The sequence below is a fragment of the Azolla caroliniana genome, unplaced genomic scaffold (genome assembly GCF_043228905.1).
Source record: "Azolla caroliniana isolate FFs.n. ecotype wild unplaced genomic scaffold, voAzoCaro1.0.p SCAF_2, whole genome shotgun sequence".
In the NCBI taxonomy this organism is placed as follows: Eukaryota; Viridiplantae; Streptophyta; class Polypodiopsida; order Salviniales; family Salviniaceae; genus Azolla; species Azolla caroliniana.
The window spans coordinates 27,161,129-27,176,295 of record NW_028230437.1 but is presented as its reverse complement, the minus strand read 5'-3'; the positions used below and the strand labels follow the sequence as shown (position 1 = coordinate 27,176,295).

General features: G+C 37.5%; 2 protein-coding genes across 5 annotated transcripts; both read left to right on the top strand.

Moving 5' to 3' along the window:
- The first annotated feature begins 90 nt into the window (after positions 1–90).
- On the top strand, positions 91–2,567 carry LOC147867958 (uncharacterized). The gene is made up of 3 exons (XM_087315874.1): positions 91–648; positions 1,845–1,974; positions 2,083–2,567. Exons 1-3 carry the CDS (start codon positions 238–240, stop codon positions 2,331–2,333), a joined length of 792 nt encoding a protein of 263 aa, XP_087172000.1. The 5' UTR covers positions 91–237; the 3' UTR covers positions 2,334–2,567.
- Positions 2,568–7,256: 4,689 nt separating this feature from the next.
- Positions 7,257–15,153, top strand: LOC147867957 (ABC transporter C family member 5-like). 4 transcript variants are annotated; one of them, XM_087315871.1, is made up of 13 exons: positions 7,257–7,529; positions 8,045–8,115; positions 8,612–10,704; positions 10,946–11,266; positions 11,367–11,453; positions 11,556–12,254; positions 12,367–12,531; positions 12,639–12,933; positions 13,339–13,550; positions 13,651–13,956; positions 14,315–14,378; positions 14,500–14,739; positions 15,022–15,153. In XM_087315871.1, the coding sequence occupies exons 2-13, from the start codon at positions 8,079–8,081 to the stop codon at positions 15,135–15,137; spliced, it is 4,635 nt and encodes a 1,544-aa protein (XP_087171997.1). In that variant the 5' UTR covers positions 7,257–7,529; positions 8,045–8,078; the 3' UTR covers positions 15,138–15,153. The 4 variants fall into 4 exon arrangements, with proteins under 4 accessions (XP_087171997.1, XP_087171998.1, XP_087171999.1 ...); XM_087315872.1 differs by lacking the exon at positions 8,045–8,115; XM_087315870.1 differs by lacking the exon at positions 7,257–7,529 and having other exon boundaries at positions 7,764–8,115.
- Positions 15,154–15,167: the final 14 nt, after the last annotated feature.

Here is a 15,167-nt window from a genome sequence, read left to right as displayed (position 1 = left end):
CTCCACGACGTTTCTCTGGTTTGAAAAACATTCGAAGCTTTGTTTCTTAAATAAATCAAAGCCACACAGTGCACTGTACTGTGCACACATGTGGAGGCAAAGTTCATCTCTTCTGAGATTTCCAAGCCTTAAAAGCTCCATATAATAATGGTTCTCCTAGGTGATTTATTTTGGTAGAGCATTTTGTTCGATTCGTTCTCGTAGCCATGGCGAATCTGCAGAGTATATGAGCCCCTGATGACGACGCTGCTGATGATGATGTTGAAGAACAACTCGGGCTTCCCGAAGAGGAGCTTTTCCTCACTCACAAATCTCGGCCTTCCTCTACTGAAAGAAACACGAGAAAACCCTAGTACTGCCTTAGATGGAATCACTCACCCCATCCCTCTCTGGGCTAGCTACAGAGAACGAGGTCACCCCTTGCAAGAGCTCAGACAGAAAGGGATGATACCAGGGATGGTTTCTGATTACCATGTGGAGACAGGAAATCAGGTCAATGATTTTATCGCACTGCAGAGGAAAGAGATTTGGGGCCACTTGACAAGGATGGGAAGGAAAGAATTCATGTCTCGATTCTATGAACTCCAACTCAGAGAACATCCAGATTCCGATAAAGTCGAAAAGACCATCAAAGTTCATCCCAGTAAGGTATTTGTGAATACATCTTGTTCTTCTTTGTGAATATGACATGGATTCTGATTTAAGATTCTTACCTACATTGGAACTGCTGCTTCTAGCTTGGATTCTAACTTTGAAGCATCCTTTTTTTAGATTGGTGTTATGCGCTCACATAACCTTATTCAGGAAGCAGTATCAATGACAGTAAAGACACCAGACATGGAATTTATAGATGTATACACACACGCACACGCACACGCACTTGTATATGAGATCATGAAGATGCATAAATTGGTGTTACATGCATGTATACATAGCCTTAATAAAGAGTGAAAAATAAGACTAGAGGTAGCCACTTTTGAATGTCGATTATTTTCCTTTGGTTTATGGATGTATACTGGAATATGGAGGGAGACATATACATTGGTGTTATGTGCACACATAACATGATTGATTTGTCCCTGCAGCATCTAGATACCTATGATCTGGGAAAAAGCCCTAGAGTTTATTGATATATACTAGAGATGGAGACACATAGATTGGTCTTATATGCCAGACACATTACCTATATAATGGAAAGAAAAATTAGTGATGCTATTAAGTCAGCTACGCACAAGACTTCTTGTGGTTGCTTATGAGCATCCATATTTGACAAGGAAATGTGAAAGAAGAAATAAGCTAGCAGGAAACTTTTGATTTAGTGAGGCATCTCTATTAATGATACCCATACTTTGTCATGGAGAAAGGCCATGAGGGAAGTAGTGTGCAATGTTGGATTGCAACTCAAGATGATCAATCAAAATAATGTTTCAAACTTTGACGAGTGTTTCAAACCTAGAACTTACAACTCGAGTATCTGACCCAATTTCTATAGGTCATCTTACAAGGATTAACAATGTAGTATTGTTAGAAAACATGTAACAGAAGTTCTTTATGTTTCTAACAAGTCTGATTCCTTCTATTTTTCACTTTTAGATTTAAAAGGATGCTGAATACCATGAGAAAATAATTAAAGTGAGATTACATTCGTTGTTATTAAAACCTAGTTAATACTATAGCAAACGTGACGTTCTTTCTTTAGTAAAGGCAGCCACAAGAGAAAGTTGATCCTGTGATGACAATGTTTCATTTGCTTTCTTTGTATCATGACCCGTTTTGTAGGCATGGTCAAAAAACTTTTAAATCCAAATGATGTCTCTGTATAAATACCTTATTGGGTTTTGTAGCTCTATCTTATTGATGGAAGACGGTCAATTCTTAACATCGCTTTTGTAAGAGTTCGTCGACATGTTAAGTTAAAGATGAGTATCCCTTTGAAATTTCGAGGCAGAACCATATGCCCTGGTTTAATACAAGGTAATTTCGTAGCTAGTTTAGGAAGGATGTAATCATAGTTTGGATGGTGTTATGTTGTGTATATGCCATAATTCTCATTTTTTTGTATTGTTGAATTTTGCAATCAAGGTGGGACTTTGGTAGTTCTTAAGAAAGAGGTTAGTTGTTTTGTTCTTCCCAATGAGGTGCCCTCATACATTGAAGTTGATGTTAGCAAGTTAAAAGTTGGAGATAGGATTCTCGTTAATGACCTAGACTTGGATTTGCAATACAAGCGGCAAGCTGGTCTTGTTATTTGTGAGGTGAAGAAATATCGATCTGTGAGGCGAAACCGTTCAGGAGCTATATTGGACTTCGAAATTCCACATTTGCGTTGTTAGAAAATCAAGAGTTTGAGATTCAAAATCAACACTGTCAACAACATTGATCTTCAAATCCAACCAGGATGTCTAGCAAAGATGAAACTGTATGCCAAGCATGCTGCCTGGCTCCATCGTGTATAAAACCTAAAATCAACCATATTTGCAAATTACCAGGCATTATCGTTTCATTCTTACCTTGAGCTATGAAAGAATATATATGTATTCAATGTTCACTTCGTTGTGCTCCTTTTATCCATGTATCCATGGAGAAATGTATTTTGGCTTCATCTTTATCAAAGTGAAGGTGTTTATAGTGTTTCTATGCATAAGTACCATGAGTCTATGTTTTATATGTTTCAGTGAGGTCACATTGTTTTAGACATGAATAGAAAACTGATATATGTGATCCAACAAGTTACATGTCTCTTAAGAAATTTTATATTGTGAAGTTTGAGAATGGATGATCCTTCAAAGAATGGTGAAGATCTTGTCTTCAACAAGATATTATTAGTTCACAAAGCATCGTCCAAAGACTTATCCTAAGATTCATGTGTCAAGACAAGAGTTGTTTGTTACCATGAAAGATGGGTATATTGAACAGAGAGCTAGAAGAACTTTTGAAAAGGGCAAATGGTTCATTGCCATGTGATCAAAAGTCAAAGAGTTAAAAGAACTTTTGAAAGAAGCAAATGGTTTATTTTCGGTGGGGTCTAAACTCAAAGAGTTAAAAGAACTTTTGAAAGAGGCAAATGGCTGAAGGTCCTGCAGTGAAAAGCAAAAGGATAGGATGTCCTTAGGAAAAGAAGAGAGATGCACGTCTTCACTTGTGTATGAGCTAAGAAGATTATATTGATTCTAGCTATAAAGTATTTGCTTTTATGGCTAACATGTTATAAGTTATTGCAGATATCATAAACTAATTTGATGATCCCTACAATGTATAATGAGAGAGACCATATTATTGTTTATAATGTGGGTTATGATTGTATGCAAGGGATATATGATTTCATTTAACAGTCTCCAACACAATCTAACATTTTATCTATTTCATTTTTATTATTTGAAATACTTTTGAGCCAAGCACAAAATCATTAATGAACATAAATACATTTAGACATATAGATGTATGATGGAACATGTGCCACTTAATATATTATTTTGCAGAAGTGAAATTGTAGCACTCAAATATTTTTGTTCAAGATTTGCAATGATGTATAAGTTTGAATGAGGTATCTGTAAATTATTGATAATGTTGGAGAGATGTCATGGCGTTTTCTTAATGTGCACCTAATAAGTTCCTGAGATCACTATGTTGGTTCACCAAGCCCCTATATGGCATACAATAAGTGATATCACAATGTTTTGGAAGCATAATATGTGTAACTTTGTTTTGTTTGATTAATTCAAATGTCTCATGATTCCTTTACACAAAGGAGGCGTAACTTACTGATTGTGAAGGGGAGCTAAGAAGATCATCTACGTTACTTGAAATGTCTTGTGGCATCAAATTTAGGCTTAGCCCATCATTGTTAGAAGTTTTGTCCCCAATGAGGAGTGCACATACAAATTGCAACGTTGTAATTATGTCCATATGTGTATTTTATGTTATATCAGCATTAAACAAAGTGTGCTTCCCACCTCCACAAAGGTCATAACTCCAAAAGTGTAGGCATGTTCTAAATAATTATTGTACTTTTCTCATATGATGAAAGGTGGTTTGCATTAGTGCACACGATCTAAATGCTTGAATTAATGTTACCTTCATGACACATTACATAAAAAGTGATAATTGGTTTCAAACAAAGTTCTTTTCGAATTCTTAACATACTTACCAAGAATCCAATCGACACATTGGACATATGAAGTACAATAAGGTATCAAGTGAATAATAGCACAAAGAAAAGCAATGGACAATAAATGCCACGTATAAAAGTATTGCAAATCAGCTTGAGAGAAAAAACATATATTGTGTGGGCAAAAGGCTTTTCCAATGGACTCATGCAAAGAGTGCATCATTGGAAGGTTGTTCACCTAAAGCCATAAAGCCATAAAATACAATTGTGTTTTTTATATTCAAAGTTATTGCAATTGTACAATGTATTTAGATAGAGCATAGACATATTATGTTAACAACTTGCAATTATGAATGTTTTTACACTTGATGCATGATGTTCTCTAAACGCCATATTTTTTAGGAGCAGCGTGTACAAATTGTTAGAAACTTAAAATATAATTGTTTTCTATAATGAACCTAACATGATATCCATTGCTTGAGAATTAGACGTAGTCTACAAATATATAAGCAATAAATTATTAGATCAAATTGTTGGGGATGTCTAAAATGTGTTAATCACCTGAAGGCAGTGATTTCGTGTTCCACTTACATGGCTATAAGAAAGTACAAAATTAACCAAAAATCTATACATTGGAGAGGTTTCATTTATCACATTATGTTCTAACGGAGCATGTTAATTTATTGTCAACGTACACTAAGTTGGATTGTATTAGTTTTGTGGGGAGAAGTGAGAGTTTTGTTGAATATGGCTGAACTTTGATGTACTTTGTTTGCTAACTAATGTGACTTAGTATTTTTTTGGTAAAAAGAAAAAAAGTTGGATTGTAGTGTAAATACTTATTGCGGTCACCAATGTTTAAAGAGCTTATGGAAATCGTAGCATCATTACAACATGCTTCTACTCAAAGATACAATTATACAAGTACAATTGAGTAATGTATAGGAAGGTGACGGGTTTCAATGGCATACACATCATGTTGTTTGATATGAGTTACAAAGAGGTTAATCCACATTCATAGGATGAAGACACCCATATAAGACAATTAAGCCTTATTAAGAGATGTGGTAATTCCATTGAAATTTGACAAAATATTGGAAGTGGGGATATAAAACCACATGTTATTTGGTGAGACAAATGAGTTTCTAAACCCTTTCTTTGCAAAGGAATAATTTAGAAAAATATCATTTTTTGGACCATGTAAATGATGGCCTAAAAAATGTTTAGTAGACTATAGGGGGACCTTAAAGTTGTGCAAAAAGTTGCCAATAGTTCAATAGATCCCACCTTATCGAGACTTTGTTGGAGCATTAGCACATCGACTCTTTTAAAGTACCCCAACATCCTTCTCATGTTATTGGTGAAAAAAAACTTGAATGTTTTTTGTCCCATTGTTCCCATAAAGAATGTACACCTACTAGGCCCTTACTTACTAGTACCTTTACCCTAAGTGGTTGCAACTTCAAACTCTTTGAGTGCTCAACCAATTAGAATCACTTATTACACATAATCATGTGCATATGTATTCATGTTATGCACTTGATAATTTTATAATGAGTTGACGAATGATCTCTTGTATTCCATGTCCATGTGACCCATAATTGAACAATTGCATATCAAATTGTCATTATCTATTTCCTACATTTGAAATACTTTTGGCAAAATTGTAGCTTTCGTGTACAACTTGATTTGTAGTGCCCTAATAGGTTGCACATATTTCTAAGGTTAGGTTCTTACTCCACCATTTCATTGGATGATGTGCTTGCAATATGATACAAAATTCTAAGTGGCTCTTGAAATGTATGCATAAGATCATGCCACATGTAATAGGGTTTAGTTTTCTACCCTGTGGTCATCCTTTCTTGAGGACCCACGCAGGAGATGCCAAGGGACCAAGTGGAGGTTTTACACCTTGCCATGTAAAGGTGGTTTGGTAAAAAATTGGTTACAATCTAAAGTGATGGAAGTCAAATATTCCATCACTAGGTAATAAAATTTTGAAGATACAAACTAACAATTGGATGTGAGAATATGGAAATGTGATAAAAGAAGTTTTTATTGAAAAAGTGAAGAGACTTTGACTTTGGGGCCACAAATACATTTGTCTTTGGATATCCTTTTTTTTGGGGGGGGGGTTAATGACTATGTATATCATTTGGCACAGGCAAATGCAATTCCTATGAACATGATTCTATAGACTTAAAAAGCCATGTCACAAAATGAGCTACACAAAAAGCAAAAATGGCGTTGGAAATATTTTGAACAATGAGAAATGCCAAAATAATGTTCCTTTCCATTGCCTAAAATCTTTTCCACCCCAAACTATGCCTCAAACATGAAGTAACCCCCTAGGAACTCAAGAGCTTTTCGAAACCAAGACAAAGTGAAACTCGAGTCAAGTTGTGAGAAGACACATTGGATTGGGGGTTTGGAGAACCCCACCTATAGAAGCCACATGCTTCATAAATATATGCCCAATAGATATTGACTCTGACGGAGCAAATAATGAAATGATGCCTGCAATGTTCCAATGACACAACAAAAAAAGGAACACGTGGAAATAGGTGTATTAGCTCTAATTGACTAGGAGAAGGGGTTGTGAACCCATGTCTAGAGTCTAGACCCCAATATGGAATTTCTGGTTCCCAAATCTCTCTCGTAACCCTCCCTCTCGGCCATATGCGTGCATCCTTGTAAAGCTACTGGTCGCAATGGACATTGTTTGCTTGCTTGTTTTGCTTTTTTTCACTTTAGGCGACAAATCTTCTTCTGCTTATGCTTGTGGATCCACGGTTTAGGTTTTTGTTCTTCTTCATTTGTGTTGGGTTTGTTGGTTTGGTTCCTTTGATGCTTTGTTTAGAGGGGGCAAAAAGTCGGAGTGATGCATGCGAGTGTGGCAAGACCATGGCCATGTACCAAGCTCCAATCCAAGGTTTGGGTTTCTATTCTTCTTCATTTGTGTTGGGTTTGCTGGTTCGGTTCGGTTTATATTGGTGCCAAAATTCGGAGCATGCGGCACTCAAGAAAACGAAGAATAAAGTTTCCAAATCTAAACTGTGTGTTAAATTTATTTTTCTGTCTTATTATTTCTTATTTCAGGAAAAAAGAAGAACAGAGTCTTAATAATAATGAACTCTGAGCGGCTCAGCCAAAGGAAACTATATTTATAAAGAAAGATATGTAAAAGGAAAGAGCTACACAGAGCAGAGGCGCAAAAATAAACAACGAAGAGCCTCCCCTGTCTCTCTGATTCTTCTCCCTCGTAATTCTTTTCAGCTCCCCTCCTCCTCCTCCCCCTCTTCTTGTGCCCTCTCTTGAATCTTCCATATTTGTTTACTCCATTTTTGTGGCGTAAATCTTAAGATTTTTGTTTTGTTCTTCTTCCTTCCTTCGGTACGGATGAGTCTTCTTCTAGATTCAGGTAAAGCATTTGAAGCCCTGTGCTCTTTTCTCTTGTATTTGGGTTCATCTATCATCTGTCAAAACAAAGACGAGTATCTACATCAGCTTTGAGTTTTTGGCCAAAATAATAGGTTTGCCTTGTTCTTGGCATTGGCGCTTCAAAGCAATGACAATAATGGCCAAATTTTTGAACTATATAATTTTCTGTATGGGCCATCGATTCGGTTCCGTAGAATGCATGATAAAAATGCGTACAGATTTCAAATAATTAGTTTGTATAGTTGGGATGGTCATCCCAATTTTTATGAAGTGCATGATAAGAAAATGCATACAAATTTCAATTATTTATTTGTATAGATGGGTTATACCATTTTGATTTCTATGGAATGCTAGATAGAAAGGCATGCGAATCTTTATTTGTACCGATAGGTCATCCCATGCTTATGAAATGATTACGATAAAATCCTCATTAGCACTTGTTACCCACCAAATGACACCTAGACATTTCAAGTTGAAGATCTGTTCTGCTCGCAGGATTTATCTTCTTTCAAGTTGCTAACTGCAGAAAATGAACCAATCTCTTGTTGGGACGGCTTCTTATTCTTGTAAGTCTGTGGTGCAAGAAATTAGTGGGTATTAATAACCAATTGAAATTCTGGATTATTTCAATCTTATATATAAGTATAAAACTTATTTATGTATGGCCGTATTTATCAGACCATTTTGTTGAGTTTCTACAGAGTAACGAAGTCTGATTGGTAATACGGTCAATATGATAATCCATTATGATGCTCCTTTCAGAATGGTTAACTAGGCCCATGATATTGATCTATTATGGTGTTCAGTAAAATATATTTGGATATCAATGCAGTTTTTTTGGGGTTAGTATGATGCGTTTCTTATAGGTTATATGGGTGTAATCGTTCTAGTTTAGATAGTTCTATTTTGATGCTGTCTCACTGATCAATGACATGTCCTAGGGTTCCCTAAAGATTTCATTAGGGATAAGTATGTATAACGATGTATTTTTGGGGGTTTTAGTCTGATGTTTAACAAGTTTTATGTACCTAATCTCCACAATTATATCTTTTTTGTGTGCAGCTGGTTCATCGTGGAGCATCTATCCTTCAGCTGACATCATTCATTATGATAACTGCTCCCGACTTTTTGACAGTGTCAGCTTCCCTTCACGTGATAATGGAAGCATTTTTACGAGAATTGGATCCTTCTTTGGCAGTCCATATATAGTGGAAGATTCAGTAGTTGCAACTCCTCATGTTCTATTCTTGCTAAGTTATCTTATATGGTGGGCACGACAACAAACTTGTCGATCGAAAGGTCTACATCTAAATGGAGATATATTGATCACAGTTCTCTTTAAGACAACGTTGGCTTCCTGTAGCTACCTTATATTTGCGAATACCTCAGTTCTGCTATGGAACATCTATACTAAACTTCACAGTAAAGCGGGCTCATGCTTGCCGTTTCATGGATTGCCCATAACTTTGCTACAAGTTATTGCATGGAGTGTAACAACAAATGCTGTAATTGAGGCAAAGAGGAAACAGAGGCTGTTCTTTCCATGCATTCTGAGGATATGGTGGATCGTTGCTTTCATATTACTATTGTATTCTTCCTTCTTTGAGCTTCGGATGATATCAAAACTCTCAAGTTATGCTTCATTCACCTTATGGGTGAGCATGTTATCATGTCCGGCTGCGTTTGCATTATTTGTGGCCGCAATTCTTGGTAGCACAGGCATTCAGCATGTAAAATGCGATATACAAGAACCACTCTTACCACGATATCCAGAGGAAGACAATGATGCTGAAGTCACACCTTATTGTAATGCAGGGATTTTGAGCATTTTGACTATATCATGGTTAGATCCACTGCTCTCTGTGGGTTCAAGCAAACATTTGGAGCTCAGGGACATACCTTTACTTGTATCGAAGGATCGGATTGAAGCATCATATGTACGTCTCAAGGCTGCTTTCAAAGACTTGAAGCTAAATGCACGTAGTGAGACACCCTTGCTCACCAAGGCCATTGCAACCTCTTTTTGGCAAGAGGCAGGATGGAGTGGTGCATTTGCAGCTGTAAATACGTGTGCTTCATATGTGGGCCCATTTCTCATTACAGATTTTGTCGAGTATTTAAGTGGAAGAAGACGCTTTAAGTATGAAGGGTATGCCCTAGCTCTCCTTTTTATGGGCTCTAAATTTGCAGAAAGCTTGTCTCAGCGTCAATGCAATATGGGAATTAATTCACTAGCCATGCATGTGAGAGGTGCTTTAACCGCATTTGTATATCGCAAGGGGCTTCGCCTCTCTACACGATCCCGTCAAAGCCATAGTGGTGGAGAAATCATCAATTATATGTCTGTTGATGTTCAGAGGATCGGTGACTTCTCATTTTATTTGCATGATATCTGGATTTTGCCTTTGCAAATCATTCTCGCTCTTGGAATCCTTTACCGGAATGTTGGAGTGGCATGCATTGCGACCCTTACTACGACGATTTTCTCCATCATTGCTAACACTCCGTTGGCGAGGCTGCAAGAGAAGTTTCAGGATCAATTGATGACGGCGAAGGATGAGCGGATGCGGGCGACCTCAGAATGTTTGAGGAGTATGAGGATATTGAAGCTTCAAGCATGGGAGGATAGATATCGAGCTAAGCTAGAAGCATTAAGAGAGGAAGAGTATGGATGGTTGCGGAAAACACTATACACTCAGGCGGCAGTGACATTCATATTTTGGGGTGCACCCATATTTGTCTCTGTTGTTACATTTGGCACTTGTATTGTGATTGGAATCCCGTTGACAGCTGGGCGGGTACTTTCTGCACTTGCAACCTTCCGTATCCTGCAAGAGCCTTTGCGCAATTTTCCTGACCTTGTTGCGATGTTAGCCCAAACGAAGGTTTCTTTGGAGCGCGTATCGAGCTTCTTAGAAGAAGAGGAGCTTCCCAGGGATGCTGTAGTAAAGGTTGAGAAAGATGGATCTAATATAGCTATTGAAATCAAAGATGGATTTTTCAGCTGGGACCCATGTTTTGAAATCCCTACGCTCTCAAACATCAATGTGAGTATTCGCAAGCAAATGAGAGTGGCTGTTTGTGGGAAAGTAGGGGCTGGAAAGACCAGCTTTCTTGCATGCATTCTGGGCGAAACACCAAAGCTTCAGGGCATGGTAAGTGAGTTATGAACAGGATCGCTAATGTTTAGATTTATTTATTTCAGGATTCCAAGGATCAAATAGTTAGATCTTCAAACAAGAGATTTTAGTAGGCGGGAGGGATATATTTTGGACTCTTAGAATTTATATAAATTTATGTCATCATATGTTATGCTAGTTAATTTCTCTAATATTCTTCTAAGGGTTTCCGGCTCGTATTAGCACAAACTGATCTCTGAAAAAATTGACTCTCAAGGTGAAAGTCTGTGGCCAAACAGCATATGTGTCACAGTCAGCTTGGATTGAGACGGGTACCATAGAAGATAACATTCTGTTCGGGAGTCCAATGGACAGTCTCAAATACAAGAATGTAATCCAGGTGTGTGCATTGAAGAAGGATTTTGGCTTGCTTCCCCATGGCGATCAGACTCTCATAGGAGAAAGGGGTATCAACCTAAGTGGTGGTCAGAAGCAGCGAATCCAGCTAGCGCGGGCTCTTTACAAAGATGCAGATATATATCTTCTTGATGATCCATTTAGTGCTCTTGATGCTCATACTGGGAGCGAACTTTTTAAGGTATATAGATTGAGGGATGCCTCTAGGGGAAAAGTAAAACAAGGATTTTTCAAGCATTTGTTTGTGGAGTTGTAACGTAATTTCTTCTGTCTGTTTGAAGGAATGCTTAATGGGAGCTTTAGCAAAGAAAACTGTTATTTTTGTCACACATCAAGTTGAGTTCTTACCGGCAACGGATCTGATTCTGGTAAGTAATATTCTACAGTTTTGGATGTAGTTACCACAGGAATATTGCATGTATGGCTCTTATTTTTATTTATGGGAAAGACTTTTGTTTCTATTCTCTTAGGTTCTTCGTGATGGGGAGATTATTCAGGCAGGAAAATATGAGGATTTACTACAAGCAGGCACTGATTTTGATACTCTAGTGTCTGCCCACAATGAGGCCGTCGAATCAATGGATGTTGCAGAATATATGGTGGATGATGTAGACTCGGACAAACCAACTTCTGTTATCAATGATGATGAACAATCATCCAAGACATGTGAGATAGAGAAGCTTCCGGCATTGAAGGGAGACAAGCAATCTACTGAACATCAGCTTACCCTTCAGTCAAAGAAGAAAAAGGATTTGATGAAACGCAAGAAAAAGAAACAACATGCACAAGAAGAAGAGAGGGAAAGAGGCAGAGTTAGTTGGCATGTATATTGGTCGTATATGTTAGGGGCGTATAAAGGGAGTTTGATTCCTGTTATTATAGTAGCCCAGCTTTTGTTTCAGTTGCTTCAGATAAGCAGTAATTGGTGGATGGCATGGGCAAGTCCACCAGGTGATGGGCATAAATCAAGGAGCGACAACATGAAGATGATTCTAGTGTACATGGGTCTTGCTTTTGCCAGTGCAGTTTGTGTTTTCTTGCGTGCCTTCTTTGTTTCTGTGTTTGGACTTAAAGCTTCTCAGAAACTGTTCTTGAGCATGACAAGATCTATTTTCAATGCACCAATGTCATTCTTCGATTCCACACCCACTGGGCGGATTCTAAATCGGGTATGTGCTTCACAGGTGACAAGTATCAGTACATTTCTCATGTTAATATTATATATATGTGTATGCACTTCTATAGATCATTGGACCTGAAATTTTAATGATCTACTTGCAGGCTTCCTCAGATCAAAGTGTAGTTGACTTGGATATCCCATTTAGGCTAGCGAGCTATGCATCAACAACAATACAGCTTCTTGGCATTATAGGAGTTATGTGCCAGGTGACATGGCAGGTTTTGGTGCTGTTTCTGCCAGTTGCCTTTGTATGTCTGTGGTTACAGGTATTCTTTTTTGGTAGTCATTTTTGTTTTTGTCTAATAATTTTTATCAAGTGTAGCTAAACATGGTTGCTCTAGTAGAACTTACCTATGCTTCTATTCTATATTAGAGATATTACATGGCATCAGCGAGGGAACTTACACGGCTATCGGGTATTCAAAAAGCTCCTATTGTTAACCACTTTGGTGAATCTATTGCTGGAGCACTTACAATTCGAGGGTTTGATCAACAAAAACGATACATGAAGACAAATTTTGTTCTCTTCGATAATTATTCACGACCCTTTTTTCATAATTTCTCTGCAACAGAATGGCTTTGTTTACGGATGGAGCTCTTATCTACGCTTGTTTTTGCATTTGCAATTGTGCTTCTTGTCAGCATTCCTATTGGATCCATTGATGCAAGTATGTACCTTAAAAACACTTCGACGCCAATATGTATGTACTAATAAACTCCAATATGATGCTAATATGTACTCTTGGAACTGCTGGTTTCAAGCATCTTATACATAATGCATTGACAATGTCAATTATGAAGCTCACCATTAATCACATATGCACAAAGCTTGTGACATATGCTGACTGGATCTCATTTTCTCCATATTGAAGTTCATTAATGCTCTCTTAGAACTATCAATTTCAAGTATGCTATATATGTCAATGATGGTGATGTTTTCCAGTAGCATAAAAATCCACATGGCATCATGAATGGTACTTTTATGAAATATGCTGATTTGACCTCAATTTTTTATTCAATTGTTGATCTCTTACAATTGGTGCGGATTAAATATTCTATTTTTGTTTTTCAAGGTATGGCGGGTTTGGCTGTTACATATGGGCTGAATCTGAATGCAAGGCAATCTCGTTGGGTTCTTAGTCTTTGTAAGTTGGAGAATAGGATCATATCTGTAGAAAGGATTCAGCAGTACACAAGGTTGCCTAAGGAGGCACCTGCGGTCAACGGTGCACGGCCTCCACGAGATTGGCCCACTTCTGGTACGATAGAGATTGTGAACTTGCAGGTATACCCTAGTTTTGTCTTGTTTGATGCCAATAATTATAATTCAAATACTCTCATGTGATCTTTACACGTATTGGGTTCTGTTCATTAACTGTATATAGGTGCAATATGCTCCACATTTGCCGTTAGTTCTCAATGGTATTAGTTGTTTGTTTCCTGGGGGAAAGAAAGTGGGCATAGTAGGACGCACAGGCAGCGGAAAATCAACACTTATTCAGACGCTCTTTAGGATTGTTGAACCTAGTGGAGGGAAGATAATGATTGATGGCCTCGACATAACGTCCATAGGCCTACATGATCTGCGATCTCGTCTCAGCATTATCCCGCAGGATCCAACACTCTTTGAAGGCACAATGAGAGCAAACCTTGATCCCCTTGAGGAGCACTCTGATGCTGAAATTTGGGAGGTAAAGAGTGTATATGTGTGTGTAATAGCAAAGCTCACAATGTGAAGGGGTTGCCTCACATAATATGTGAACAATAAGTTTAGAGGAAAAACAGGATTCTAGAAATAAGCTTTACATTATGATTTTGATTTCTAGAATCACCAAATGTGTACCCGAAATTGAAAGAGTATGTTTGCTTGTTTCCTATGTAAAAGTTGGGGAAAAATATTTCCTGTGTGAAGTTGGGGCAAAATTAAGATGAACTATTAACTTCGTTAATTTCGTTGTCAAATAAAGGTTGTCAAATAAAGTTGTGCTAGCATGGACTTAATCGCCATCAGCATTTTGATTGAAATTTCCGGATTAAAACATGTTTCAGGCACTGGACAAATGCCAACTAGGGGATGTCATAAGAGCGAAGGAGTTCAAGCTCGACACTGCTGGTTAGACCCTAGTAAAATAGTTTTAAAAGTTAGAAAATTTAAAAACTGGTCCATTAATGGGTAAATAATTCAGTGTCTGAGGGGTTATAGCTATAAGTGAAATATTCTGGTTGCTATGCAGTTACAGAGAATGGTGAGAATTGGAGTGTGGGTCAGCGCCAGCTCGTGTGCTTGGGTAGAGCTCTTCTGAGGCATGCGACCATCCTTGTTTTGGATGAAGCAACCGCATCCGTTGATACGGCCACCGATAGCCTCATCCAACGTACCATTCGACACGAGCTGGAAGAATGTAGCGTGATAACTGTTGCTCACCGCATCCCAACGGTTATCGATAGTGATTTTGTATTAGTCCTTGGTGATGGTATGCTTTCAGTATTCTTTATTTTATATGTCGCATTATCAAATGTATTATAGTAGAATTGTATTTTAATTGATGCTATTGCTAAACTTTGTGATACTTAAAACTTTGTACTTCTGTAGAATAAAAATTTATATTAATCTTTAGGTTATGGTAACGTTAAGGGTGGGTATTAGTTTTTTGCATTAGGGATAGATGATGGTATGTTGGTTGCTATGATGCTTTGTGGTATTTGCTTTTTTGCTTTTAATGTATGCTAATGGTGGGAAATTGCCTATTTTTCAGGACGGGTATTAGAGTTTGATACGCCCATCAATCTATTGGAGGATAAGTCCTCGGCATTTTTGAAACTAGTATCAGAGTATTTGTCAAGGTCGACAAGTAATGTATCTGATTCTTAAATATATATATATAGAATATATATATTTATT

Excerpts from the sequence above, each read along its gene's own strand:
- LOC147867957 (XM_087315871.1), top strand. The coding sequence starts at position 8,079 with ATGAACCAATCTCTTGTTGGGACGGCTTCTTATTCTT. Across the intron at positions 8,116-8,611 it reads TGGGACGGCTTCTTATTCTT|CTGGTTCATCGTGGAGCATC; the intron begins GTAAGTCTGTGG and ends TTTTGTGTGCAG. Across the intron at positions 11,454-11,555 it reads CGGCAACGGATCTGATTCTG|GTTCTTCGTGATGGGGAGAT; the intron begins GTAAGTAATATT and ends CTATTCTCTTAG.
- LOC147867958 (XM_087315874.1), top strand. The coding sequence starts at position 238 with ATGACGACGCTGCTGATGATGATGTTGAAGAACAACTCGGGCTTCCCG. Across the intron at positions 649-1,844 it reads TCAAAGTTCATCCCAGTAAG|CTCTATCTTATTGATGGAAG; the intron begins GTATTTGTGAAT and ends TGGGTTTTGTAG. Across the intron at positions 1,975-2,082 it reads ATGCCCTGGTTTAATACAAG|GTGGGACTTTGGTAGTTCTT; the intron begins GTAATTTCGTAG and ends TTTGCAATCAAG.